General features: G+C 55.2%; 8 protein-coding genes across 8 annotated transcripts; all 8 read left to right on the top strand.

The window, feature by feature from the left end:
* Positions 1 to 1,601: 1,601 nt before the first annotated feature.
* On the top strand, positions 1,602 to 3,260 carry JKF63_00161 (uncharacterized protein; the record flags this gene model as incomplete). The annotated part of the gene is made up of 1 exon (XM_067896213.1): positions 1,602 to 3,260. The coding sequence occupies one exon, from the start codon at positions 1,602 to 1,604 to the stop codon at positions 3,258 to 3,260; it is 1,659 nt and encodes a 552-aa protein (XP_067752370.1).
* Positions 3,261 to 5,974: 2,714 nt separating this feature from the next.
* On the top strand, positions 5,975 to 6,892 carry JKF63_00160 (uncharacterized protein; the record flags this gene model as incomplete). The annotated part of the gene is made up of 1 exon (XM_067896212.1): positions 5,975 to 6,892. The coding sequence occupies one exon, from the start codon at positions 5,975 to 5,977 to the stop codon at positions 6,890 to 6,892; it is 918 nt and encodes a 305-aa protein (XP_067752369.1).
* Positions 6,893 to 7,582: 690 nt separating this feature from the next.
* On the top strand, positions 7,583 to 10,438 carry JKF63_00159 (uncharacterized protein; the record flags this gene model as incomplete). Its single annotated transcript, XM_067896211.1, has 1 exon — positions 7,583 to 10,438. The coding sequence occupies one exon, from the start codon at positions 7,583 to 7,585 to the stop codon at positions 10,436 to 10,438; it is 2,856 nt and encodes a 951-aa protein (XP_067752368.1).
* A 757-nt stretch (positions 10,439 to 11,195) lies between these two features.
* JKF63_00158 (uncharacterized protein) lies at positions 11,196 to 12,833 on the top strand (the record flags this gene model as incomplete). The annotated part of the gene is made up of 1 exon (XM_067896210.1): positions 11,196 to 12,833. One exon carries the CDS (start codon positions 11,196 to 11,198, stop codon positions 12,831 to 12,833), a length of 1,638 nt encoding a protein of 545 aa, XP_067752367.1.
* Positions 12,834 to 13,550: 717 nt separating this feature from the next.
* Positions 13,551 to 16,052, top strand: JKF63_00157 (uncharacterized protein; the record flags this gene model as incomplete). Its single annotated transcript, XM_067896209.1, has 1 exon — positions 13,551 to 16,052. One exon carries the CDS (start codon positions 13,551 to 13,553, stop codon positions 16,050 to 16,052), a length of 2,502 nt encoding a protein of 833 aa, XP_067752366.1.
* A 1,066-nt stretch (positions 16,053 to 17,118) lies between these two features.
* JKF63_00156 (uncharacterized protein) lies at positions 17,119 to 18,027 on the top strand (the record flags this gene model as incomplete). The annotated part of the gene is made up of 1 exon (XM_067896208.1): positions 17,119 to 18,027. The coding sequence occupies one exon, from the start codon at positions 17,119 to 17,121 to the stop codon at positions 18,025 to 18,027; it is 909 nt and encodes a 302-aa protein (XP_067752365.1).
* A 1,121-nt stretch (positions 18,028 to 19,148) lies between these two features.
* On the top strand, positions 19,149 to 20,087 carry JKF63_00155 (uncharacterized protein; the record flags this gene model as incomplete). The annotated part of the gene is made up of 1 exon (XM_067896207.1): positions 19,149 to 20,087. The coding sequence occupies one exon, from the start codon at positions 19,149 to 19,151 to the stop codon at positions 20,085 to 20,087; it is 939 nt and encodes a 312-aa protein (XP_067752364.1).
* Positions 20,088 to 24,949: 4,862 nt separating this feature from the next.
* JKF63_00154 (uncharacterized protein) lies at positions 24,950 to 25,357 on the top strand (the record flags this gene model as incomplete). Its single annotated transcript, XM_067896206.1, has 1 exon — positions 24,950 to 25,357. The coding sequence occupies one exon, from the start codon at positions 24,950 to 24,952 to the stop codon at positions 25,355 to 25,357; it is 408 nt and encodes a 135-aa protein (XP_067752363.1).
* Between the last annotated feature and the right edge of the window lie 1,678 nt (positions 25,358 to 27,035).

Below are 27,035 nucleotides of genomic sequence, written 5' to 3'. Positions count from 1 at the left end.
GCTTCCTGGGTGAGGGCCCGCCTCGCCCCGCCCCCGTTCTCTGGCATTCAATCAAAGGGGAGAGAACCGCCGCAACAGTGGCTCACATGGTTCACTCTCATGTACATGATTGCTTTCTGACACGGCTACCTTGTCTTCAATTCTACCTCCAAACGTGTGTTTTTTCGCCCCCAGAGTGGTTCAACTCACCCTTTCACTTGTTGGAGCACCTATCCGCTTATCACAATCATCAGAAATGCATTGCGGAGGAGCTCCGTAAAGAGTTACCAATCTTAGCAAGCAGTGTCTCTGTGCACGCGCTTCTTCAGCGTCAGCCTTTCCCGAATGGGTTCCATGATGCTTCACTCATTGTGCGTTTCTTTGGTGACCACCATATATGTCCGTTGGCCACCACACCCTCTCTCTTTTTGCCGTTCCCTCCTTGCCTTCCCTCTTCGTTCTGCATTTCCTCGCACCTTTTTCCACCTGCAGCAACACTCAAATCGAGACACATCATCGTATTCGAGTAGCCTTATCACACTTTCACGTGAGTGTCAGTTTTTTTTTTCTTCTTTATCACTCCTCCTTTCATCGCCTTGGCTACGAGCACATATCATTGATTCGTACACACGCACACACACCACCGCGCACTAGTTGTTTACATCACTTCTTAGCACTTCTTCCAGAGACGAAAGCACCCGGGAGGGGAAAAAAGGGGAACAAGAGAGGCGTTCTTGGTTGATCTTCTCCCCCCCCTCTCCGCTTTACACATAAAACAAGAAATTTTGGTTGTCGTCGTTTATCGTTTCCTCTTTTCAAATCACACTAGACCAAGGATCGTATCTGATTGCAGGCATCCAATAAAACTAAGGAGGCTTCTCGCTCGCGCATAAAGCACAGCTGCAAAGGACCAAACGGGCAGCTGCACACACAGACAAAGTGTTTGGTGACACTGGAGCGTGGGCTCGTGTCTACGAATCTTGTATAGGCATTCGCATTTTTATTAACAGCCCCCGGCATTGCGTGACGCATAGGCAGGGCGAAGAAAAGCAAAACGGTAGAGACGAAAGCGTTGACCGTTCAAATTGTAGTAGTTCTGATCCCATTCCAAGACTTTTTTTTTGACGCTTTCGTTCTGAGGACTTGCACGCGTCTGTTTCGTTTCTTCTCCCTCTCCCTCTCTTTTTTTTTGTTGGTTTGTGTGTTTACCCAACTACACCCGCCACTTACAATAATCACAGCTTCGTTCATTTCCTTACCTTTTTTTTTTCCAAAACCCCGTTTGTCGTCGTCGTTAGCGCCTCTTGGTGATTCCCCCTCCCCCTCCCCCCCGTTGCTGATTTCCAATCTTTTTTTCCCGGCACTATTTTATTTTGTTTTCCCCACTACTTCGAAGGGGGACTTCTTTCCGTTGCTGGCTTTGGCGTACTGCTCACTACTCCTCCTCTGTTTCCCTTCCCCTCTCTCCCCCTCCCCCTGCAGCGTGAAGTTTTTTTTTCCGCTGCCGGCTTTTCGCCGCTCAATTCACCCCAGGTTTCCTTTTGGTGGATCTCTCCCCTCCCCTCCCCTCCCTCTTCCCTCCCCCCGAAGCGCCTCGCTTTATCAACTGAACGGCCCTCTTCATGAACGACCTGAGCTTTCACATCCCCTCTGCGGTCCCGTTAGGAACAGACCCCTCCACTTCAAACCCCGGTGCATTTTCCCATTTGCACCTTGTCGGGAACCCGGACTGGACGGCTTCTTTTTCTACGAATCAACATGTAGCTGCAGCCCGCCGCGTCCCTGCGCCACCGGCGCCAGTAGCTATGGGGGCTTCTTCTGCCCGTTCTCTCGCAGCTCCGGCTGCCATCGACACTCCTATGCCAGCAGCAAAAAAAGGCTTTCTCAGCCTCTTCTACGGCGGCTCTTTGAGCACGGCGCCGTCTAATGTGATGTCACAGCAGGCGAGCTCTGTGGCTTGCGCGCGGGCCTCTACGCTCTCCAATGCATTAGATGCCCTCGATACCCCACCGAGGCGTGCCCTCCCTGTGGATGCGCAGCTGTCCGTAGAGAACATCTCAAGGCTGGACGCGGTAGAGGCTTGCTTCCCTGCGGCTCCCCGCCGAGAGCCGCCGCGTCCCATGGCACTCGGCAGTGACACGTGGAACGCGTTTAACAGTGTCCCCTTGCCTCGGAGGACATCGGCGGCATCTGTACGGCAGCTTGCCCCACCAGCCTCCATCGACTCCGCTTGTAGCCGCGCTCCGAAGCCGCTGTGGAGCGATCTTTCTTTCACTTCTCGTTTCCGCAACAGTGTGCCGACTTTGGAGGCTTTTCAAAACGTGCCACCAGCTCCAATTCTCTCGACACAACCGGGCAGCTTCGGCTTGCAGACCCCTTCTTCCACCACAACACTAGCCGCGACGTCGGTTCCAGTGCCACCAAAGCCTCTCACAGCAAGTCCCCTGCGCAATGATGTCGGCAGCAGCCGTGAGAAGGAAGCAACCGGGATGGAACAATCTACGCATCGCGGTTCCAGGGCAGTGGCCCATCCGCTGGTGCCAGTTGGCGAGGAGGCGCCTACGGTTGTCGTGTCAGGGTCGAAACCGGAGCAGGAGGCGCCGGTGATGTCGGCCAAGCCTGCCGACCTGGTGCCGAGCACAGCGAACGCCATTTCCTCCGCCCGGGGAGCGGAACACTCCAAACTTGCTCACATCGAACCAGAGAGGATCAGCCTACCGAGGCCCTCAGAGCAGTCGTCATCGCCGCTGTCAACAGAGTTCACCAAGTCCATCTCGAGTCCGGCTACGCGACAAGGACAGAGCGAGGAGGTGCGCACATCGAAAAATGTGCGTGAATTCATCAGTGCTTTGTTTAAGCGTGATGGCAAAGATGGAAAGGATTCTCTCACAACGGAGAGCAAGACCGCGGACGAGTTCAATGCATTGGAAATGGTGACAGGTAGCCGCTTTGCTGGTACCAAGGGGTCCCAGCCGGTGGACTATAGTAGTTTTTTCAGCACCTCTTCCCTCTTAGACGACGACTGCGAAGAGGACAGCGAGGAAAACCTCGAGAAGCTGCGTCGTATTGTCGGCGTAGTGATGCAGTCGGCACAAAACAACGAGAGCAGTGGCGGATCGCAGCCGACAGGGCCAATCCGTAGTCATAGCAGTGGTGGTGACAGCACCGGGGTATTCCCAGCGACGATGTTTCCCAGCAAGTACGCAGGGTTCTTCACTTCATACCAAACGACAAACAACAACATAAACGACAGTGAATGGATGCAGTTTGCGCGGTTCTGAGCATATGAAATGAAGGCACTGCACACACACAGATAGCAGAGAGTGACAACCCCCGTTCCATCGAAAAAATGAAGTAAAAGGCCATCAATGGGTGTGGAGAGGCGGGTGAAAAGGACGCCGAGATTGCGATGGTGGTAGTGGTAGCACGCGGAGTGGGAGAGGGCGGGGGGGGTGGACGTAGGCCTCTCCGCCGTACCGCTTTTTTTTTTTTGTAATATGCTGCGCGCTGATGCACTGCTTTTGTCTTTTCTGCACGGCGCTTACTTGACCACTCACGCCCACACACCTCAGTGGTTATACCTTCCCTTTCCCTTTCCCTTTCCAGTTTTTTTTTTTGCCGCTCTTGAGCGGGTCATTTTTGATCATGCGTCTCCGCTTGTGTGTGTGTGTGTACTTGCGCCCATTTGCCGCCGTTGTACGAGGAGATGTGAAGAGGAGGAGGTTACATCGCCCCGGTACTCGCCTCTTCACACTCTGCGTTTCCATTGGTAGATATCTGTCGCTGTCACCCCCCCTGCGCGCTTCTATTTACAGTGGCTTCTCCTCTTTCCCACCACTGCGGCTTACTCTCCTCCCTCCCTTGCTTTGCTTCCGCTTTGCCGCGCGTCTTTTGTGTGTTTATCATTAATGGATTCCATAATCCGATTTTTTTTACCGGTTGTTGTTTCCCCCCATAGCTTTTTATTACTAGAGGAGTCACGCACGCACACACACCTGCACACGCGCAAATGTCTATATTTTGTTAGTAACAAGTACCTTATCTCCTGCTTTATTCACACTTCCTCCTTTGACCCCCCTCCTCCCCATCCCCTCTCCAAGCTGTCTCTCAATGGCGCGAGATCAGACGCGTAGACGACCAGTTTTTGAGGGCCTAGGAGCGAAAGGGAAACCCCCTTGCAGAGCAGCAAGAGTGTGCTGTATGCCGAGAGTCTCCAGGACACGCTTCTTTTCTCCCTCGTTTCCTCTTTCGCTCTTGTGCTTTTTAAACCTTTTATGTGTGCGTGCGTCTCGTCCTTAACTTTTTTTTTTACCAGACAGGAATAGGAAAAAAAAAGAAAGGCACAGGAAGTAAGCGGTGCTAGCACCCCTGTGCGAGGCAAGTAGAACAAAGAAAAAAAACCATCATAATTTGTGCTTTTTGATTTCGAGACAAAGAGAGTGTGTGCGTTTGTGTGTGTGTGTTGCAGCGTCACACTGTTGAGTTTCTCATCAACATCCCCCCCCCTGTAGCTTTTCTCTCCAGCGAAGGCGCGAAGCTCGACAGGCTCGTGCAACGCTTCGACTTGACCAGACTGCTGACGGTACCGTTGTGGTCTCTTCAGATGTAGGAAATGAGGGGAGGTGAGTGAGGCGGGGGGGGGGGAGAGCAGCCTGCATGAATGATGTGCGGTGAGTGTTGCTCAGGGGGCCCGCTTAACTTCAACCCAACATAAGGGAGAGGGGAAAGCCACATGAACTCTGCCCCTCTTCAATGTCTGAACCATCAGCGTAGAGCTGAGCAAGAGGGGCACATGGCGAGGATACCAAACATCCCCCTATGGCTTCTCATTTTTCTTTGCCATTATGGAAACGGTAGGTTTTGCATTGGCTTCGCGTGCACTACTGCGCGCTGGCGTGTGTAGGTACGCACCCTCGATGGGAGATGTGTACGTTCATTCTCGAAGCGCTTCTTTTTTTTTCCCCTTACAAAGTTGCTTCGGGACCGTCGTTTCTTTGGTTGCTCATTTGTTTATTTTTCGTAGTGCCTCTCCACTGACTCCTTTGTTCACCCTGCCTCCTCTTCATTTGATGTTGCCCGTGATGCCAAGGGGGGGGGGTACCCCTCACCATTTCACTCCCCCAATTCCAGCTGTTTCTCTTTTCTCAGTTTTGCTTTATTTTTCGTACTTTATGCTTCTCTCCAATTTATTTTAGTTTTTTATTTTTGGTGGTGTGAGTTTGCAGGTTTTGTGGGCCGGTCAGTCTGTTCTCCTCTTCTGACCATCTTGTGATGGTTGGCAGTTATTTTTCAGCCTTTTTTCTTGCTCTCTATCCAAGTGTGTGTGTGTGTGTGTTTGTTACGTAGCATTTTATTTTTGTTTCTTCCCCCCTTTTTTTTATTAGTGAATATGCATCGATTGTTGTCACCATAAATAGGGATAACGCCCATGTGCGTGTGTGCGTATTCTTCAGCTTTCCACGAAGGGACCAATTCAGAAAAGAATGAAAATCAGTGAAGCGCTAAGCAAAGTTGGTTTGGAAGCGAGGGCCACTCGCTCGTCGAACTCCTGCATCTGTGCACGGACGTATTGGGTGTGTTTTGGTGCATGTGCACCCAGGCACACCTCAAAAAAAAATGGTCCATCAAGAGAACTGTGGACTTGTCGGGTGTCAATCTCCCCGAATCGTGTGAAGAAGTGGTACGGCATGCGGTCTCGGCGAAATCGACGAATATGAAGCGTTGCCAGATATTCCCCTTTACCCCCCCCTGCTCAATGTCCTTATCCGGCGTCTCGATCTCCCGAGCTTCCTTGTCTTTGGTTTGCAATGTCACCTTTTGACATCGCTGTCGTCTTCTGTTCCACTGCTCGTGCGTCTTGCCCAGCGCAGCGCAGCGACGCGGCCTTGAGCGCTTCCGTTTTGTGGTTCTCGTTGAGGCTGGCTCCACTCATTCCCTGACCCACTTCCATGACCTCTAACACACACACACATCCACCACTCTCTCGTAAGATTCTATGAGCTTGCTCTCCCTGTTCTCTGCGGCAGCTGGTGCTGATGCAGCGGCGGCGCAAGAGGACCCGCAGGAGGTGAAACACGTCGAGGCGCTCTACAGCGCGCACGAGGTTTGCGAGTCCGCAGTGGACTACGTCCTGCGAAATGTGAACACGGTCCAGTACTTGATTCAGAGTATAGAAGGGGTCACCGGCAAGCCCTTCCTCCGCGACCGCATCAAATGCCTCCCCCTCGCCCCACGTGATAGAGCCTTTCCCGGCGCCGCGACGGGGCTTACCCCAGATCGCGTGTTTGCGGGGTATATGTGGAGGACCGCCCGGCCCGACTGCCGAGCCAAAGATGTGGTGCTGCTGGAGGAACACCTCGTCCATCTTTTCAACACAAAGCGTGCGAACGCGTTTCTAAAGAATGACAAGGAGCTCAACGAGCGCACAACCTCGTCGCTGTCGACGTCAGTGGACGCTGCGTCGGCGGCGCCTGCGCCGCTTAGTACTTCGGTGCCATCACAGCTGGAACGTCTTCTCGTGGCATCGCAGCTGCCGGTACTGGAGCAGGTAGAGCGCAACATACGCCATGAGCTGGTGCATGCCTTCGACGATGCGCGCGGTAGGATTGAGAGCTCCGATTGCGTGCATCAGGCCTGCAGCGAGATCCGCGCGGCACGTCTTAGCGGTGACTGCTTCGTCGGTCAAGAGGCACAAAAAGGCCGCTTCAACTTTTTTGAGGGCGGGCAGAAGTGCGTTCGCCGCCGTGCAACTGTTGCGGTGGATCGCAATCCGGTGTGTCGCGGCTTCTCGGAACGCGCGGTGGACACAGTGTTTCAGAAGTGTTACTCAGACTACGAGCCCTTCGCAGCCCCCATCTACGCCCTCGGGAGCTATGGCGATACCCAGTTTCCAAACGGAACGCTGAGGCTGTGACTGTTGTGCGTGTCAACTTCAAACGGGTTTTGATGTGTTTCCATGGGTCGGTGGCACGGACCATTCAGGGAGCTCACGCGGTTGCATGAGCTGCTTTTCTCCCTCTTCATTTCCGTGTGTGTTGTGTGTTGTCTCTGAGGCGACATTGTAGCGTTCTTCACAAAGCATTGGTGCGAAACGATAACATAATGATGGACAAACTCGGTATACTCGTGCAGCACTGTGCAGCATTTACGGTGCATGTGTGTGTTCCCCCCCCCCCCCAATTCGGGGGACTCGGAGAGCCCTGCCGCTCGATACAAATGGGAAAACAAACGCGGGAACAGGATGTGTCAAGTGGCGAGTAGATGCGTGTTTTTTTCTTTTACGCGTCTCGAAGTCGTGGCGGTTCAAAAGCAACCCCTTCCCTCACTCCTTCTCTCTCCTTCTCCCCCCACACACACACACACACACGCATGAGTAAATGCGGAGGTGTTTTCTCCCTCTCATGCAGCTTTGTGTCACTTCTTTACTCAGCTTCACTTATTCGTCACGTTTCTCATTCCATATTTTTTGACCTATTCGGCAGAGTGAGGGCCAGACGCAAAGCCTTTCTGTTGACTCCCCCCTTCCCCGCCCGGCTCGCCACGACTGCTGTCCACATCACGTGCTCGCACTACTCACTGCTAATACGGATTTGCGGATGACGTGATGTCATTCTCTGCCGTGGCGGCTTCCCGACCGCGAGAACGGAGCCCTGCTAACCGGAAAGGCGCTTCCAGCCGTCCGTTGTCCGATAATCGTACCCCTAACGTGCAAGGCCGCGGCTCTCTTCACGCCGCCGTGGCTGCAAGCCCCTCGTCGCGCCGGCCTCCAGAAATGCCTGGCGCCGCCTTAGCATCTCCCTCATCGCCCCCGGGCACTCGCCCGCGCCCGAAAGGGGTTCCTGACCCTTCTCAGAAGGGTGCACGGGCAGCGCCTACCCAGTCTCTCAGATCGCGAAAGGTGCGCTCTCCTGCAGGTCGTCGAAATGGCACTCCTGCTGCTGGTTTACGTTCTGCTCGTCGCCACCGCGCTTCCTCGACGATGCCCACCGCCGTGTCGCGCTCGCCGCGCAGCCTCCGTGCGGTGAGGCGTCTTTCCAAGGAGGTGGCTCTCAACCGGTTGCAGCGAGCAGCGCGCTGGTTCTTGTTGCACCGCTACCTGCGAGAGGTTATCCCTGTGGAGTCTCCCACACCAGGGATGTGTGACCACGTGAAAGATGACAATTTAGATGCCGAGGCCGCTCCTCAGTTTGAGACACGGTTTTTGCACCGCCTTCGTGCAGAGCTCTACCGAGAAAAGCGAGTTGAGGAGTTGCGTGCACGAGCAGCCAAGCGGGTCATACAGACTGCTCTCAGAGGTTGGGTGCAGATGCGCTGGTCTCGAGATCAACGCCTCTCTCTGCAGAGCAGGGTGCTACTCGCCCGCGAACACTGTCCTCATCGCGGCGCTGAGCTGGACGCTCATCTTTGCTCCATACAGGCGTCTCTGCGGATGTGCGAGAGCAGTCGCCTTGCGGAAGTGCGTCGAGTGAAATCATCTCAGCGGGCTGCCGTACACGTACTCGAGCGGGCGTGGCAGAGAGCGCCAAAGTATGCGGCGTCGATTCGGCAAATCAACGACCGAAACATGCGCGAAATGCTGTGCCGTCACGAGGCTGTGGAGCGTCGCGATCTGTTGCGGCTGCACCTGGTCTTCATGGTCCGTTGTCACCAGGCTTTCTTTAATGATCCGGCCATATGGGACAGCGGCTTGCTAATCCGGCGAATCCCTCTCTTCCAGCAGTGCGGCTTTCTGCCGGCTGAGAGTCCACGTGCGAGCCCAGAGGCCGGGTCACCCTCGGCACAACGCACCAGCAATCTAGGTCATTCAGGTACGCTCTGCAGCGATGCTGCTGTGCAGGGCCGTGAAACCGGTGCGTCAGCACTACAGCCAAGGACTTCGCCGTCTTTTGCCACCGCCACCACCGTAATGGAAAACATCCGCGGATGGGGTTCACCCATACCAGGCGATCCGAACCTTCTGGTGAAGGACAGTGACAGCTGTCGTGCTGGCGATGGAGAGGACGAAGGCCGCTTTGGTATCGACGCATCTTTGCGGCTGATTGAGTTTTATCTCTTGTTTTCGGCGGAGGAGCGGCAGCTTCTCAGCGAGGCAGCTGGGTTTTCCTCGCTGCAAGGTGCTTCACCAGTTCTCATCTGCGCTGCAGCTGAGCGACGCATGGCACACGGCGCAGCGAGACCGTCCAAGGCCGAGGCCGAGGCGCGGCTTCTGTTTGCCCACCAGGTTCAGGTGGTACCGACTGAGTCTATGGGCAGTGATGCCTACTCGCTGAGCTATAGTAAGGCCTTTGCAGCGGCCTTGACATATCTGCGACAGCCGAGTAGCGTCGATGCAAGTGGACACTGCGCCGCGCAGCATCTCCACAACATCCGAAATAGCACCCTGGCAATGGTACGAGAGCTGCACACGCACGGCTACTTGTCTGCACCTCTCGTTGCTCCGCTTTTGACTTTCGGCCTTCACTACCAAGGCGTGGCCCGAGGAGATGCAGACTTGTCCCTTTTCACCACCACCGTAGGCATGAAGGCGTGTATACCCATGCCGGCCGGCCGCGTCACATGCGCCTCTGCGGAGCTGCATCGGTGCTTTGTTGGGGCAGTGCAGGATCGCCGCGCTGCAGCTCACTCACTGCTGCCTGTGGTACTGGAGGAGCACAAGTGCCACCTCGAGGCTGCCGCGCGCACACGGAGCCAGAGGCCCTCACAGGGGGATGCGCCCCTGTTCACACCATCGCTTCTGCCTAGAACGCCAGCGGCACGATTCATGCGCGAAGGATTCGCAAATGCTTCGACTGAGGCGCTTTACTCGCCCCCTGGTAATCTCAAGCAGCGTTCGAGCTTTCCTGATCCCATGCCTGCGGAATCATACACACGTTTACAGCAGGGGATCCCAGCAAGCATTGCGTACGCTGCCGAGCGGAGCCTGCGGTTGGCCACCGGCGCAGACGAGGTAGGTTCTTACTGGTCCCAGTTTATTCAATCTATGCGCGTCGATGCTTTCTTGACCGTCGGTGCTGAGCAGGGCGATATGCGTCTTGGAGCCAACGCGGCAAGCGACACTGACAACCTATCGTTGTCACCCTCAGCGACGATGCGGGTGCGACGACGTCTTCAATCGCACCTTCTTCCTGGCACCTCATCTTATCTCTTGCAGGATTTCACGTCATCGGGAATGCGGAAAAACCAAGTCACTAGTGCTGTCATACGGTTTCGCAATGCCGCCGTAGGCGCATCCGATCTGGCCAATGGGTCTCCAGGAATCACTCCGTCGACCTCGCTGTCGGTACCCACGCGCACAAGTCTCTCTCCAAAGGAATGGTGGAATGCAGTGGAGCGGCTGCTCTTGCAAGAGTACGCGGATCGAGCAGATGTTTTAATCAGTGAGGGTGTGTATCGCAGGTCTGTGAGCGTGCTGCGTGGTCTAGTTCATCCATCTGCGCGCGAGCCTGTCCCGACGAGGTAGGGGCAGAGGCCAGCAGCGTCCTCTGCCCCCCGAGCACTTTTTTCTCCACACCGTTTGCACGACCTTTGAGAGATCAGATACATCCGAACTATGATGGCACCACGTGCTAGGGGCAAATAGAAAGTCGAGGAGATGACAATGTACATAATCTGCTTTTTCGGTCTCTCTCTCTGTGAATGGGAGGAGGGGGGGGAGCAAGATTTCTCCCACCCTTTCTCTCTCTCGCATCGCTTCTCCTTTGGGTGTCTCCCTCGGCTATGGCGTGCGCAAGTAGCTGAGGCGAACAAACCAACCCACAAGTCCCCCTCCCCCCACACATACGCACCAAATTCACAGGAGCGCAAATGCCACAACAAATGGAAAGCTCGAAGCGCCCGTCGTTTATTTAAGAGTTCAGCGAACGCATAGATGTGCGTGTGAGTAGCTACTCTTTTTGTTGGCCTCGGACGGGGACATTCAGCTATACTCGATTTTCGCCTTCCATGTGGCACACTTCCCCCCGCCCCGCCCACGTTCTGTGCTGTGCTCACGCGTTTTGCTTTGACATCTGTGTGCGCGTTAAAGCTTGTTCACAAAGTCTGCCCCAGATTGCCATCTTGCGCGTACTTTGCTTTTCTGTATCCCACTCTCCTCGTTTTTCTCTCCCTCTACTTGGTGGCTCGCTGCAACAAGAGGGGGCCCTCCTTTCGTGCACCGTCCCGTTGTCGTTCTATCCTTAGTCTCACTGCCCCCCCTCCCCCTCCCCCTCCACACATATATGGTGCATGCCGTACCATCCTCTTACACGGGTGAGTCTGTGCGCAGCACCATTCAGCGTCTTTACGGCCAGTGCTCCGATGTGCCTGTCACCATTCTCCACGCCACTGTGCCACCGGTAGCCCCATGTCTCTACCAACAGCGCTCGGACGTGCTGAACAGTATTTTTCACTCTATTCAAGAGCAGTTGTACACGAAGGATCCCAAAATCGTCGAAAATGTGCCAAGACGCTCCTCTGCAATCACGGATCACTGGCTACTAAGTGTACCCGAGTCGCTGCGGTATGAAGAAGCGGCAGTGGTCAACTATCTTGGTATGATGGTGGCCATCGACTTCTGCCATTGGGCTGAGGTACCGCGCAGCGCTGGTGAATGCGTCACCGCAAGCGTAGGGGAGGAGGTGACAAATTTTGCAGGGTTTTACGCCGTTGTTGAGCCGTTTAGTAGGGACTCAGCGTCGGTGAAAGGGGGCGCTACTGTCAGTGCTTCCGTCCCAGGAGTGTTCGTTGAGCCGTCGAGCACGGCGCTGAAGGAGCAGAACACACTTCCAAAGTCCCCCGACGCCCCCGTGACGCTGTTGCGTGGCTCCGCAGCGATGATGTATCTCCTCCACCGAGCCGTGGAGGTGCACCACATTCCATGGTATGATCCAAACTTCCTTCAGCGCTTTCACGGGGATACAGAGGCTGCGATGAGCGCGTTGCGTGTGTGTTTCCTCGGTTGCGAAGAAGATGGCATTACCCCATTGTGGATGCCGTGCACTCGCGAGCGTGTTGAGCTGCTACTCTCTCTTGCCGATGCCTTCAATGTCCGTCAAACGTCCTACCACGCTCTTCTTCGCGAGTGTGGGGGGTTCATGTTTGCACCCGAGGGAGCGGGGGTTTCTACGACGTCCCGCGGGTTTGTGCCGGCGCTTGTACACCTTCACCCGCGCTACTGCGACTTCGCGTATGTGCCTGGTGACAGCTCTCATTGCTTCGGTGCGAATTCTGGCGAGACGGCACCATCGGTATCTGCTGTGCCAGTGTTGAAGCTCAGCCAACTGACGGCGTTGGCGATAGAGCAAGCGCTTCCTGATTTGTGGCGGTACCAAGGGGCCATCGAAGCTTCTGCAAAATCAACTGTGTCCGGTGTTTCACCTTCCGAACGGAAAGACTCCTGGTTGACGGAGCGAGCCGCTCGCTTCACACATTCCGACGCCAGAACCCGCTTAACAGATTCGTGCTCGCCCGTCTCGGGCGTCTTCTCTGACCACACGAAGCTCTCCATCTGCTGCGATTACCAAATTCCCAAGACGTTGCGGGCAGCAGGACTACTCTTGTACGACGACCACCTTGCTCGCGTCGTGGACCGTCACGTCCTTCTATCGCCGGGATCGGCAGAGGAGGTGTCGATCCGTGTGGCGACCTTGGTCGCCGCGGACCGTCTCTTGGAGTTTATCAACGCCGCATCGCAGAGGCCATCTTTGTTTCAAAGGGGAGCGGGCGCCACGGCATCCGGGGTGCCAGGGGCCCCGGTACAGCTACCCGTGATTAGGTCGTGCAACGTGAATCACCTCGACTACGCCTTGTGGTATGTGGGGCGTTCTATGTTCCCTGGTGAGGCACGCCATCATCTATGTCGGACTATAATGTACTGAGCCTCCAAGACCTCCTCAAAAAAAAAAGAAAGCGGGGATCCTCTCGCGTGGCCCGATTAAAGAAGACTCACGACAACTTTCTGCACGTTTGCGGAGATGACGAGAGAGTGGCCTTATGTGTGCCTCTTGCTGATCTCCGTTATATCGGCTCTTCGCGAATGCCGCCTGGTGGATTCCCAATATTGCGCGCCTACAGCTCACCCCCACCTCCCCTTTTCCTTCCCCAGGCTCTCTTATGAGCAGTCTGAGTTCGAAGGGGGGAGCCTTTGCTGCTGTTTTCTTTTTACCCCGCAAAGCGTAAGACTGACTTTGGGGGAGAACATGGAAACCGATCAAACCAAGACGAGGAACAGCGTCAGCGCGGCAGTGCTGCAGCACTGACTGGGAGGAGGGGCGGCGGGTAGTCGCGTCTCATATCCCCGAGGAACACGGGGGCTTCTTCTTCCCCCCTTTCCCCAATGCTCTCTACTATGCGCCGTTTCTTTTCTGTGTACCTCCTCTCTTCGCGTCATCCTTTGGTTCTCTGCTCTTCCGTGTCCCTGGTGTGCGGTCACGTTTTTCTTTGGGGGGTGGATGCTAAAACGTGCCTTGCTGCTGTTGTTGCACGTCGTTTTTGCTTTTTGTGCACCCGTGACATGGTCTACACGGAGTCGACCCCCCCCCCCCCCGACCTCACCCGCTTTCGGCTCTCGTTCCAGAGGCACTGGGAGAGATTGTATGCGCACCTTACTGTTCTGTTCGCTGCTTCCAAGGAAGGCCGTCAGGATCCACGCCGCAGGCCGCACTTTATGTCGACCTCACTTTGGCGGAGGAGCTTCGGTGCGGTGGTGCACGACTACTAGTGGGGCGGAAACACCCCTCCCACACTCGCCTTACCCTGCTGAAAGACCTCGAGACGATCACGCAAAAAATCAGGGGAGCTCCAACAGCATTGAAGTTGAGCCTGTCGACGTCGCTTCCTCTCGTAAAAATCGTGGTGATTTTCGCAGGGGCTCACGTCGTCGTCTCCGTAGGGATGCGCGCTCGCCAGTGTCTCACACGACCCGGGTTTTTTCATCGACAGCAGATCCAGCGGCCCCACCTACTCTGGATGCTACCCCTGTGCCCCACTCACTTGACATTAGCGCTGTAGAGGACATAACTGATGTGGAGAGGTACTTCCCCCGTGCAATGGCGCACCTCAAAGCGGTTCCAGTATCCGCCGAGGCGACCGAGAACAGTCGCGCTCGCCTCTGGCACGAGACAACACATAGCGTCAATGCCGACGGAATCGTGTCATCAACGAAGCGTGCGGAGGGGGAGCGGCGGGAGAGTGGGCTCAGCTCCTTTTTTGACGAGGGCAGCCTCGACGTTAGGGGCGGCATGGCGGATAAGTTAAAGAGTGGCAAGTACAACCACGCCCTCGACCCGCCGCAGCGCGACTCGCCAGATATCCTCAAGCTCACTGGTGGGAATGCGCGCCGCCACGGCGAGCTTCACTTGGCCGCGGAGAGCAACGCTGCACCTGCCGACCAAACAATCGAGGGAGAGCGCGGTGACACTGGGGCATATCGTGAGTTTGGGGATACTCCTGTGCAGCTGACCGACATGCTGCGAGAACGCTTGATGGAGCTAAAGGCGGAAAAGCTGCGAGAAGAGCGCAGTGAGACTTTTTTGCCACAGCGGCTTCGCCACCGATCCACCGACGAGCTCCTGCTGCTGGCTGAACAGGGCGAAGCTGCGGGGTTGGCGAATGGGAAACAATGGGAGGCCCCGTTTTCGAGTTCGACTGTCTCGCAGCGCAAATCAATACCACCGCGCAGCAGCTCTGTCGCCACCACTTTGGCGGATTTGGTGCTACATGAAAAGGACCCAAAGGGGGTGGCGCTGCTGGGTGACGTGGCGCCAGGCAGCGTCCAGGGTGCTGCCTGTGACAGGGCCATTCTCCAAGACGGTGTATCTCCGGCCCGTGTTGCCAGCGCAATGCAGCACGTCAGCGGCACCGACGATTCCGTACCGGGAGCATCTCGGCACGATCCACTGCGGCGATTGGCCGCCATTGCCTCCCAAGCCAGCCCTCGTTCCTCGACTGGGGAGGAAGCCGACCGCGCCAGCGTCTCTGTGGAAGGGGTGGAGCGACCTGGGTTCGTGCACCTCCTGCGAACGTTACCCCGGGCTGGGTTCTGCAGTCGGCGTGAGGCGGCCGCCATTATCGCAAGTGGGCAGGTGCGCGTGAACAACGTAACGGAGCGCAACCCTTTCCGCTTGGTGCAGGCACAGGATGATGTGCACGTTGCCGGACACCAGTCCCGCCTGCGGTTTGCGCCGGCTCGCCTGTGGATGTACCACAAACCAGCCAACGTCATTGTCTCTCGCAACGACGTGGCGGGTCGCACTCTCATAACAAAGCACGCGCGCATTCTCGGCCTGGACCACTTGGTCCCTGTGGGCTCGCTGCCGATGCGCGCTCACGGCATCCTCCTCCTCACAAACGACGGCGAGCTTTCGCGCTTCTTGGAGAACCCCAAGTCAATGGTGCAGCGAACCTACCTGCTGCGCATCCGGCCAGCGTTCGACGCGGTTCTCGTGCACAAACTGAACACGGAGGGTATTGACATCAACGGGCGTCGCTATCGCAACGTGGAGTTTTTTGTCAACCCCGCCACCAAGTCACGCTACTCTGTCAAGGTCAAGGTGCGCGGCGAATCAATGCCCATTGCGCATTTGATGCAGCATCTCGGTCGCACAGTGGAGCGTGGCGGTCGCATCTCATTTGGGCCTTTTGCCCTCTCCAACCTCGCTGTGGGCTCTGTTCGCGAGGTCACCGTCCCGCCCTTCTACTCACAGCACCTGGGTGCCGTCTGGCAGCCGTTTATTGAGCGTGATTGGCCCTATTTTCGCCGTCAGCGAGTTTCGCGTCTGCGCAGACTGTGCCGGCACCGCGAACTTACGCCCAAGGAGCTGGAGGAGCTGGACAATTACACCTACGAGGAGGTGAAGGACGCGCTGGTTTTTGAGTCAAGCGAGTTGGAGGCGTTGGCCGAGGAGCGGGCACAGAAAATGCGACGGGCCAACCACCTGAACCACGATCGTATTCCTCTCCCGTGCGACTTCGCTCCAAAATCGCGCCGGGGGTTGGCGGGGGACGTGGTCGTCGATGACGCAGCCGCACCCTTTACAGAACCAGATGAGGTGGAGGACGAAGATGCCATTGTGGAGGACATCACTTCCGTTGACTGACTTTGCACTGATTCCAGTTGGAGGTCTGGTCTTCACAAACTTTTTTTTCGCTCGTTTTGTTTGTATTAAGGTGTGCTTTCTTCGACACACCGCTGTTCAAGAACAATTTGACACCGACACTTGGTCTATCCACGCGGTGTCAACCTGGGAGCATTGGCTGCTTGTGTGGGGGGTTGTCTACAGGCTGGCGCAAGCGGGTTTGGGAGGATAGTTTATGCCGACAAGCGCAAACCACTACACCGGTTGGTGCCTTGTTGCGCATGTCTCTCCTTCCCAATGGATAGGGGCGGAAGTAATGGGGAGAGGGGGGGGGCGCCCCCGCCGCTTCCACCCATTCGCGGAAGCGAAACAGAATAATGGAGAAAAACAACAACCTCGAGGGGGAGGGAGCTCGTCACCCGTGGTGCTTTTTGCGTTCACCCTGTCGAACTCACCAGACACCCCTCCCTTACCTGTCTCATTTTTTTTTTCGTTGACCCATCGAAAAACGGCCTTCTTTCAGGTTTTTCTGAAGGACCTCAACTACCATTGAGTCAAGCGGTGTGTGCAGATGTTGTCTTTGTTATAGATTGTAACGGCAGATGGCGTTTGCAGACGTGCTCTGTTCACCTCTCCCTGTTCTCTCTCTATCACCCCCCCTCGTCTCTCTGTGTATCGCATTCCTATTTTTCCTCTCCCCTATTTCTTGCGCGCGTGCTCCTCCTTTCCCCACCTCGTCTACCTTCATTCACCCCTGTGTGCCCGTGCGTGGGAGTCTGCACTCCAACGCTTGGCTAAATCCCACACGTCAGCAGCATTAGCACAAACAAGCAAAAGAAAAAAAAAGACGAGGCACGAAGTGACTTCCCACCTCCCACTCAAAGACAAGGCCAAGTCTCTGTACATAGCACACCATATTAAACACAAAGACCCAGCCTAGATACCGCACCGCAGACTTGAATCGCGTGTGGGCGTGCCTCTCTCTCTCTCTCTTTCTTTCTCGCACATTCGCCTCTGCCATTCGCATCACATCTCCGGCCTTTGAGTCCGCACCTGTGCTATTAGCGCCCCTCACCCGCCCGCCGCCATGTTCCCTGATTTCGAGTTCGTCATGACGTCCAACTTTACGTTGGACGACTGCCCACGCATCGGACCCTTCACATACCACAACATGGAAGAGGACACCCAAGAAGAGCCGCTATCTATGTGCTCGTACCGCCGCATTCCACATCAGTTCACCGAAGAGTCCCCGGCTTCTTGCGCAGCCGTCACAGCGGACCCGCTCGACTCCAGCCGCTATCTGCACGGCGAGAATCGCTGCTGGACGCTGAGGGCATCGTGTCCAGTGCCGCGCGCCATTCCAAAGATCGATCTGAAGAAGGGTACGACAACCCTCGGGTTCCGTTTTGATGGTGGAATCATCGTGGCCGTCGATTCACGTGCGTCGACAGGCCAATACATCGCGTCTCAGACGGTGCTCAAGGTTCTGGAGATCAACGAGTACCTGCTCGGTACGCTTGCCGGTGGTGCGGCTGATTGCCAATACTGGGAGCGTGTGCTTGGGATGGAGTGCCGTCTCTGGGAGCTGCGCAACGGCACCCGCATTACCGTCGCGGCAGCGAGCAAGATTCTGGCGAACATCACGTACGCTTACCGCAATCATGGGCTCTCGATGGGCACGATGGTGGCCGGTTGGGACAAGTTTGGCCCCTCACTATACTACGTGGACGACAAGGGTTCTCGCGTAAAGCAGGACCTCTTCAGTGTGGGCTCGGGATCTATTTATGCGTATGGTGTGCTTGACACGGGTTATCGCAAGGACCTCTCGGTTGAGGCTGCGTGCGACTTGGCGCGCCGGTCGATTTTCCACGCAACGTACCGCGATGGCGCCTCTGGCGGTATCGTCACGGTGTACCACGTGCACGAGAAGGGTTGGACCAAGATATCGCGCGATGATCAGACAGACCTCTACGATCGCTACTTTCCATCCAAGTAGTGGCAAGCCAACGTCCGTCTTGGCAGAAGTCAGGGGGTGGTGGGGGTGGTGGTGGTGGAGGGTCTCGGCGGACAGGCTAGAAAGTCGCCTCCTGTGACTAAACTTCAGACGGCAATGTACGTGTCGCCGAACTATTTTTTTTTCCGCGCCCCCGCATTTTCTTGCACCCTCGTTTCATGTGTATGTGCTTGGTTGTTGGCTCTACTGAGGATGACACAACCTACGTCCGCTCTTCGCTCTGTCCTTGCCCAGGCAGTGTCGGCCTGTTATGAAGCTGTATTTCGGTCGAGTGAAGCCATGTGGTTTTCGTTCCCTTTTCCTGTTGAGCTTCCCCTTTTCACTTTCCAGTGAGGGTGTGGTTTATGTCCGAAAACGCGTGTGTGCAGTCGTATCCATTGAGAGGCAGGAGAGGGTATCATGGGTGTGTCGTGTGTTTTTCCCTTCCTTTCCCCTGGTTGACCATGTTTGTGCTGTGCGTTGGGTTTTCGTCCCCGTGAGCAGGGCGGTTTGTGACCTCGACACCCAAGTAACAGAACAAAAACAACAAACAGGCATCCCAAGCCCACAGAACCATGCAGGTTGTAGCTGACTGGATGACGGACCAGCGGTTCTTTGAAACCTGCACACCAACTCTCCACCGCTATGGTCTCTTTTTCTTCAGCGTGTTTTTTCTCGCTCTGGCTGCTCTGCGCCACGGGATATGAGGTGGAGCGACCCACAAGACACCTCTCGGACGAGGGTATCGGAGAGGAGTTGTCACGCAATGCGGCATCGCTATCTCAATGTGACGAGAAAGACCCCATAGTTTCTACTCTCTCCACTTTTTTTTTACTTCTTTGGTTCTCTCTCTCCTCCTCCTGCTACCGCTCCGAATATTACTGGCTGTGCGCATGTGCACTCCCCACCGCTTGCCGCGCCAAACAAAAACAACGAATCACCCCACCTACCCACCCACCTTACGCGCGCATTGCCTGACAGCAAAAATTTCGTTTCTTTTTTTGTTCTTTTTTTCGCGTCTTTTTTTTCTAAGCCCCCCCCCGCCACAGACTTTCCTGTCTCTTTCGTTTCTCTGCAACCGAGTACTACAACGGCTACCACCCTCCTCTCTCTCTTCCACAATCATGTCCGACACCGAAGAGGTCAAGCACACCCGCACCGAGGGCAGCAATGATTGCCGCAACTGTGGTAAGGAGGGCCACTACGCCCGCGATTGCCCCGAGGCCGACTCCAAGGGCGACGAACGCAGCACGACGTGCTTTCGCTGCGGTGAGGCCGGTCACATGAGCCGCGAGTGCCCGAACGAGGCCAAATTTGGCGCGGCTGGCGCCATGACGTGCTTCCGCTGCGGTGAGGCCGGGCACATGAGCCGTGACTGCCCCAACTCCGCGAAGGCGGGTGCAGCCAAGGGTTTTGAGTGCTACAAGTGCGGTCAAGAGGGTCACCTCAGCCGTGACTGCCCCAACGGACAGGGCGATAGCCAGGGTGGGTACGGTCAGAAGCGTGGTCGCAATGGCGCTCAGAGTGGGTTCGGTGGAGATCGTACGTGCTACAAGTGCGGGGATGCCGGCCATATCAGCCGTGACTGCCCCAACGGCCAGGGCGATAGCCAGGGTGGGTACGACCAGAAGCGTGCTCGCAATGGCGCTCAGAGTGGGTTCGGTGGAGATCGTACGTGCTACAAGTGCGGGGATGCCGGCCATATCAGCCGTGACTGCCCCAACGGCCAGGGCGGATATAGCGGCGGCGGTGACCGCAAGTGCTACAAGTGCGGCGAATCCGGTCACATGAGCCGCGAGTGCCCCAGTGGTGGCAACTCTGGCGGCGGCGACCGCACGTGCTACAAGTGCGGAAAGCCTGGTCACATCAGCCGTGATTGTCCGGAGGCTGGCGGCAGCTATGGTGGTTCTCGCGGCGGCGGTGACCGTACGTGCTACAAGTGCGGCGAGGCCGGTCACATGAGCCGCGAGTGCCCCAGCGGTGGCAACACTGGCGGCGGTGACCGCACGTGCTACAGGTGCGGCGAGGCCGGTCACATCAGCCGTGATTGCCCCAGCAGCTAAAGCGAATCGAAAGGGCAGAAATATGAACGAAACGGATGTTCTAAGCGTACGTAGGACGACGGCATAAACCGATAAGTTGACGAAGGAGTGCAAGTGGGTGAGAATAGCGACGCGGCCGAAGTGGGAGGGCGAATGCTTCGGTGGCAAAAGGGCGGGTGAGGGGGGGACGGTTGTGGTTCAATACTACAACTATCAAGCTGGAGAGGAGATTGTGGCCCTCTTATGTCCGCATTCTGAGACACATGTATACAGGTGGGAAGGGTGCATGTCGGTGCGCCTCTTCCCCTCGGTTTCTATTGCCATCCTTCTAACTCCCAGATCCTATGCCCTACACAACCCCCCCTTTCTCTCCCAAGCGGACTCCGCTGATCCACCCTCTGCGGCGCTTTCTCAAGAAGCGAGGAGCACGAACACGATGCAAGTCTCGACGAGTTGACTCCTTCCCTCGTTCTTTCACCACCTTTTGATGACTGGTGGGAACTGCTCAACACCACCACGGTGCGTGAAAGGGGGAGGGAGGGAGTGGGGAGAATCACAAACGGAATGTCAAGGGATATTGACCTCATTCCTTTTCCCATTTTCCCACTCTCTTCCTCGCGTGTCTCCATCATCGAGCGTCCCCCCCTCCCCCCCTTTCCCCCCTTCTCCGTCAGATTGCAGTACGTGCGCAAGATCCACCTAAGGACTTGCAGCGGCAACTAAACAGGGGTGCTCCCCTTCTATTTTGTTTCACCTTATTTTTTTTTTTAGTACCCCCCCTCCCTTCCCCCCCTTTGCTTTCTCTCTCTCTTTTTCGTTTTCATTTTTATTAGCTTTCACTGATATTCAAACGAGCTGAGGAAACGGAAAAAAAACTCTAAAAGGCAGTCCTTCCACGAAGCTGACGACGAGGTATGGTGATACATGCGTGAACGACCGCCGCATACAAAGAGAAAAAAACCAAATATTTAACAAAAAACAAAAAAAAAAAGCAAACCCAGGAAATGCACCACATGAAAGGGTTACACAGGTATCAAGATGAACGGATTAAAAATAAAGGGGATGAGGAAGAGGTCCGTGGTGACTCCTCCCGGATACACGCGCGCGCGCGCTGACTGTTCGCCAGGAGGAAACGGGGAAGAGTGAGGGAGGCATGCTTTTTTTTTCCAAGTCACTCCCTGCCATTTGCAGATGCTTCTGTATCTGTATCTTTCTCTGTCTCTGTCTGCTCGCCTGCTCCTGTGCTTTTCGCCGCTTTTATATAAAGGCCAGGTATTTGAGAAACAAGTAGATACCGACACACGCCACCGTACCCCCTCACGATTCCCCCCCTCCCCCGGAAAGAAACCAGAGCAAGTAAGAAATAAGAGGAGACCTTTTTTTTTGAGGTGCTACAGCGCAACTGACGGCTGTGGGCGTTAAGCGTGCGGCTCACCAGCGATTGAGGTCGTCATCGAGGACGTTGACCTCCTCTCCCTCTCGTGACTTGCGCCTTTCCGCCTTTCCGCCTTCTCGTCCCTCCCCTCTCCCGCAGAGGGATGTAAAAAGGAAAGTTCTGACGTGTGTGTGTGTGTGTGTGTTTGTGTGGCCTTCAGGGGCCTTCTCGCTCCTCTTCAAACTTCTACATGACTATCTTTGGAGAGTGTTGCCAACCTCTCTGCGATACTCACCGACACAAACGCACATGCAAGCGCGTTTTCTCTCCTCTTTTTCACGGTTGTCAAGCGAGGGCGTTGGATCATGACACCTTGTCTTTCTTGTAAGCACGATCGCGCTCTCTTACTCCTGGGGAGCTTTGTTTGATGCTTTTTTTTTTTTCTCGTATATATGTTGTGCGAGGTCGAATAAAAATGATATGGCGTGCTGAACGTGAAACAACACTGGGATAAAAACAAACAATTGACAAGGGGGAGGCCAGAAAGTGCATTTAAATCGAGTGCATGGGAATCTTTCGCTTAGCTGGAGGGGGGGGGGCGGTTCGTGTCTATGGTGCGGTGGGCGCTACAATTCAACGCGCCGTGGAGTGTATAGACATATGCTCGATTATACACGACCGTGTGGGCGCTTGTACAAGTGTGCGACACTGCTTCCCTTGAAGGAGATGAGGGAATACGGGTGCAAGAAACTGTCGAGCTGCCTCATCGTCTGTGATGCGGCTGCGAGTGTGCCAATGGTGCTGGGATGGAGGGCGAGATTGTCAGCGCGCGCCTGTGTGTGTGTGTGCGTGAAAGTCTTGCACAGGGCTTTGCACAGAGAGTGGTGTAGTGGCACGAGTGTGACCTTGTTCTCCCTCGGGCCTTTCTCGTCTGCACACCCTAGGTGTGCGCGTGCTCATGAACTCGTAATGACGGGCAGTTGGGACGGGCACTGACTCTCGGGGTTTGAATATCCAAGGGTTACACATATGCATATATTCTTTTCGTAGATTACTTCACGCACCCGCCTCTCTTCTGGTCCTATACGCGCTTACTCATGTAAAACCATGTACGCGAATGCAACTTTCCTTACACGACCTCGATTTTTTTTTTTTTCTTGTGGGGGGGGGGTTGTACCCTAAAGGCCCCTTCCTTCCTTTCTACTGTTTTGCGTTGCCCCCAGGGGCTGGGGGAGGGTGAGAAGGAGAAAGGGGCGGAGTGGGGTAAGGGTGGTAACAACGCCGCTGTATGCGGTGCTCTCTCCCCATCTCTCTCTCTCTCTCTCTTTACCGAGCAACGCAGTGTGCTGCGTGCTCGATACGGTATCGTACAGCTACACAGACGTCAAGTATTTCTTTCTAGATGGGCATGCTTCGTGGGTGGGTGGGTGGGGGTGGTGTTTGTGTGTGATGGGCCTGTGTGGAGGAGAAAAGAATGGGGCAGGTGCGCTTTACTTTGGTTGCGCACACGGCTGTCGTCTTTGATGAGGGCTGAAGCACGGCTTGTCAACCCGTACGTGTCATTTACGCTAGTGAACCCCCTCCATCCCTCCCTCTCTCCTCCCTCCCCCGAGAAAAGTAGTGGCGGCCCCGTCAATAGTCTCGAAGCTGAGTGACGTTGCGGGGTGGCGGCAGTGACAGTGACTGGTGGTGGTGGTATTCCTATAAGCTGTGAATGTCCGAGAGCAGTCTCGGTGTCGCAAACAACCTACACAGGTCAGAGGAAGTGCTTACCGATGTCAAGGTATCTGAAGCGCCGGGGCGCACCGTATCCAAGGGAGGTGGATATGAAAGTGCAGATAAATCAACGGATTCATGGCGACAATAAGAAGAGAGGGGTCCGACGACGGGTGTTCGCTCTTGTGGTGGTTCGTTTTCGCGCCTAAAGAGGGGAAGAGAACACAGAAAAAGTGGTGGGATTGGGGTGGTGGTGGTGGTGAAGGATACACCTGAGCCGAGAAGTGCATGAAGAGCCTGACTGGCGTTTTGGCAAAAATATATATATGTCCCAGATAGTACTTTATTTTTGGTGTGTGAGGGTATGGGGTCACCGCATATCGGGGCTGTGTCGCCACCGTGGTGGCCGCCGCTTGCTCGCGTGACGGTTAGTGGCGATCGCGCACGAGTGCACCACGACGTATAATGTCGCCGACACCTGTGTGTTGTCCCCGACTCGATTTGCCCAGCGGGGGTCCCCCTCCCCCTCCCTGCGCTCCAAAAAGAAGCGTGCGATGTAGTGAGCGCAAGACCAAATCGCACTGTGGATGAACCCTGGATAGGAAAGGCGGTGTACAGGACCCAGCTGGGGGAAACGCAGTAAGGTCGCACAGCGCTTTCTGTTTACTGAGGCGGGGACGGTGTTGTGACGAGTGAAGAAACCGCTGCTTGTGCTACTGATGGAGAGGAGACGGACGACGTGTGAGAGGGGGGATGTCTCGAAGGACATTTTCGCTTCACAACCCCCCCCTCTAGACCGTTTGTATGTGGGGGGGGGGTTAAGTGACCATCGCGATGTTCACCGCTTGTTGGTGTTGTTATTTTCTCTCTGCTCTTGTGAGAGGTGTTTTCTGCTTCATGTACATGTGGGTGGTGCGTACGTGGTTTGTTCTGTGTTGCATTGCGACTCTTTATCGGGTTTGTGTCTTCTCTCGAGGGGGCTGTGCGGCGCGCCATCCCGGCTTTCCCAGGCCCCTTGCCGAGACAGGGGCTTACATTGGAAACACAGACACACTCGAAAAGGTGGAGGCATAGCGAGAAGCAGCCCGCAGATTAACCGAAGAAACCCGACGCAAGTTTTGCAACACCTAAACAGCGAAATCGAGACACCCTGCGCCCTTCCCCCTTTCTCCCAACCACAGACACATACACACACGAGGCTTGTGGTACGCGTGAGTGTATCTGACGGGACGGGGGGGGGGGGGGGCTCCGTCCAAAGGCACAACGAGTTTAGCTGTGTCTGCGGAACGTGCATCCGTATAAGGGCAAACGTGGGCGTAATGTGAGTGCTGGAGAGGTGCACGTACTCTTTGCGCGGCACACCATGACCCCTTCTCCCCACGAGGCTTTTTTTCACTCTATGCGACTCCCGAGTGCGCGCGGGTAGGGTTCTCTTGAACTCCGAGGCTAGTATGCACACAACCCCCCCTTTCTACGCACCTCCTCTATATACTCCGTGTCTGGCTTCCCCCCTCGTGGTCACTTTCTCCTGCTTTAATTGTGTATCGTCGGTTTCTCCAATGCTGACAACAATTCTCTGTCGCGCGTGTCTTCTGCATTTCCCGATTCCCTCTATATCCGCACCCACCGCACGAACGTGCAGGATTTCTTCTTCCCCGCCTTCTCTCTCTTTTTTTCCTGCAAAGTTTCCGTCTTCTGCCGCGCACTCTCACCATCGCCAATTTCTCTCCCGCTCTCTTTCGTTTTTTCTCGACTCCCCTTCCCCCCTCCCTTCTTCAAAGAAAAATTCAAGATGGTTTGCTACCGCTGCGGTGGTGTGGGTCACCAGAGCCGCGAGTGCACGTCTACAGCCGATTCGGCGCCGTGTTTCCGCTGTGGTAAGCCCGGTCACGTCGCCAAGGAGTGCCTAAGCACGATCACGGCTGAGGAAGCCCCATGCTTCTATTGCCAGAAGCCGGGCCACCGCGCGCGCGATTGCCCAGAGGCGCCACCCAAGTCGGAGACGGTGATGTGTTACAATTGCGGGCAGAAGGGTCACATCTCGAGCGAGTGCACCAACGCCGCACACTGCTACCTGTGCAACGAGGATGGTCACATTGGCCGGTCGTGCCCAACAGCTCCGAAGCGCTCTGCTGCCGACAAGACATGCCGCAAGTGCGGTAAGAAGGGTCACCTCCGCAAGGACTGCCCGGAGGCTTAATGTAGGGTCTAGTCGTCTACCTCTAGAGCTGTTGAGTGTAAAGTTGTAGTAGGAAAGGGGTGGCAAGTCAGTGGGCAGAAAAGAAGAGGAATAAAGAAAGCGTGGCGGTGTTTGTTTTTGAGTGCTTGTTTTTTTTTGTACTGTGGTGATGTGTCTTTGTCACTCTACGTGTGGATGGGCATCTTTGTGTCCGTGAGGCTGCCTCGCTTCACCCGTCCAGGTTCTTTTCCCCGTTTCATTCCCTTTTTTCTTCATTTCACGACGTTTCAAGAGTTTTTTTTCTTTTTTGTTGTTGTTGGTGGCCCTGCTCGATGGGAGTGCTGACACTTCTTTCCGTGCTGGTGTCGTTTCCTTTTGGTTTCATAGCTCTCATACTGAGAGCCATCGACTACCCTCTTTCCTCTGGCCTTTGATCGCCCCCCGGCGTTCTCATCGATTTCGTTCCATCTTGCATTTTTTCTTCGACCACAGCAGCGCAACTGTCTTCACTAATACTCTTGTTTCCTTCCTCCCTCACCCACCCGCGATTCGCAGCTAATGAAGAAACAAAAAAAAGGTCAAAGCTCGTCTGGGATGAGCGCGCGGGACCAATGACGCCGGTAACGATGAAAATGTCCTCGTCGCCGTCACGCCCCTCTCCCTCCCTCTCATTGTTCTCTGGCTTTCGCTCGCATTTATTTTTTTCCCTATGACGACGTGGCTTTCAAGCGAAAAGGCGACGTGGAGAGCAGAGTGAAAGATGTGGCCGATGTGGAGGGAGAGGGTGGGGGAAACCAGCAAAGGGAGAGAAGGACATGCTCGTCGTCGAACGATGACGTCCAGGTGTTGTTGGTTGTTAGGGTTCGGCCTCGTTTCTGCTTGGGCTGAGGTGCCGTGCATCGGTACAGTGAGAGGAAAGGAAAGGAGGAGAGAAGAAGATTTAATGTGATGGAAGGAGTTGGGGAGAAGGATAGAGATAACAACCAAAAAAAACCGTGATGCTCGGGTGTGTGCGTCTGCCGTCACTCTCAGACGGGGACAGCACTAGGCAACAAAGAAAGATGGGCTTAGGGTCAGAAGAAGAATTGCAAAAAAAAATGCATCAGTGTACAGGCGGCTTGCGTTCGTGTGCGCTTGGGCATCAAAAGGGATATGAAGTAAGAATTAATTTTTTTTTTCAAACGAGCCCACTCCTCACATACACATATACGTGGGTAGTCGTGACGAGTCGCGAAGGAAACAAACAGACAAAAAATACAAACAATATCGTATGAAAGGATGCCCCTTGGATGCAACGCCTCTCAGTTTTTTTATTCGCGGTTGCATTTCATTTCCTTCCCCCTTTTTACTTCTCTTTCCAGCTCTCTCTCTCTCCCCCTCCTCGTGTGGTACCGCTGATCAACGCCTCTCTTTGTCACGAGTTTCAATCTGTAAACGTCCAAACCTCTGCTCCCCCCTCCCATAACAAGAAAAGAAGTATATAAACATGATTGGACATGTTACGGGAGAAAAAGTTGAGAAAACGACTGAAAAAAAGAGACGCACTCTTTTTTTTTTGATCTCCGCGTACTGGTGTTTCTATTCTCGATGTTTTCTCTTCAAGTCAGATCTCTCCCTCTCTCTTTTTTTTTGTTCTCCGGGGGGGGATCGCGCAACGGAAAGAAAAACAATCACAGCCAGCAGTGGTCTCGAGGGCGAG

Source organism: Porcisia hertigi, chromosome 36, assembly GCF_017918235.1.
Source record: "Porcisia hertigi strain C119 chromosome 36, whole genome shotgun sequence".
NCBI lineage: Eukaryota > Euglenozoa > Kinetoplastea > Trypanosomatida > Trypanosomatidae > Porcisia > Porcisia hertigi.
This window is presented reverse-complemented; position numbering and strand designations above follow the sequence as displayed.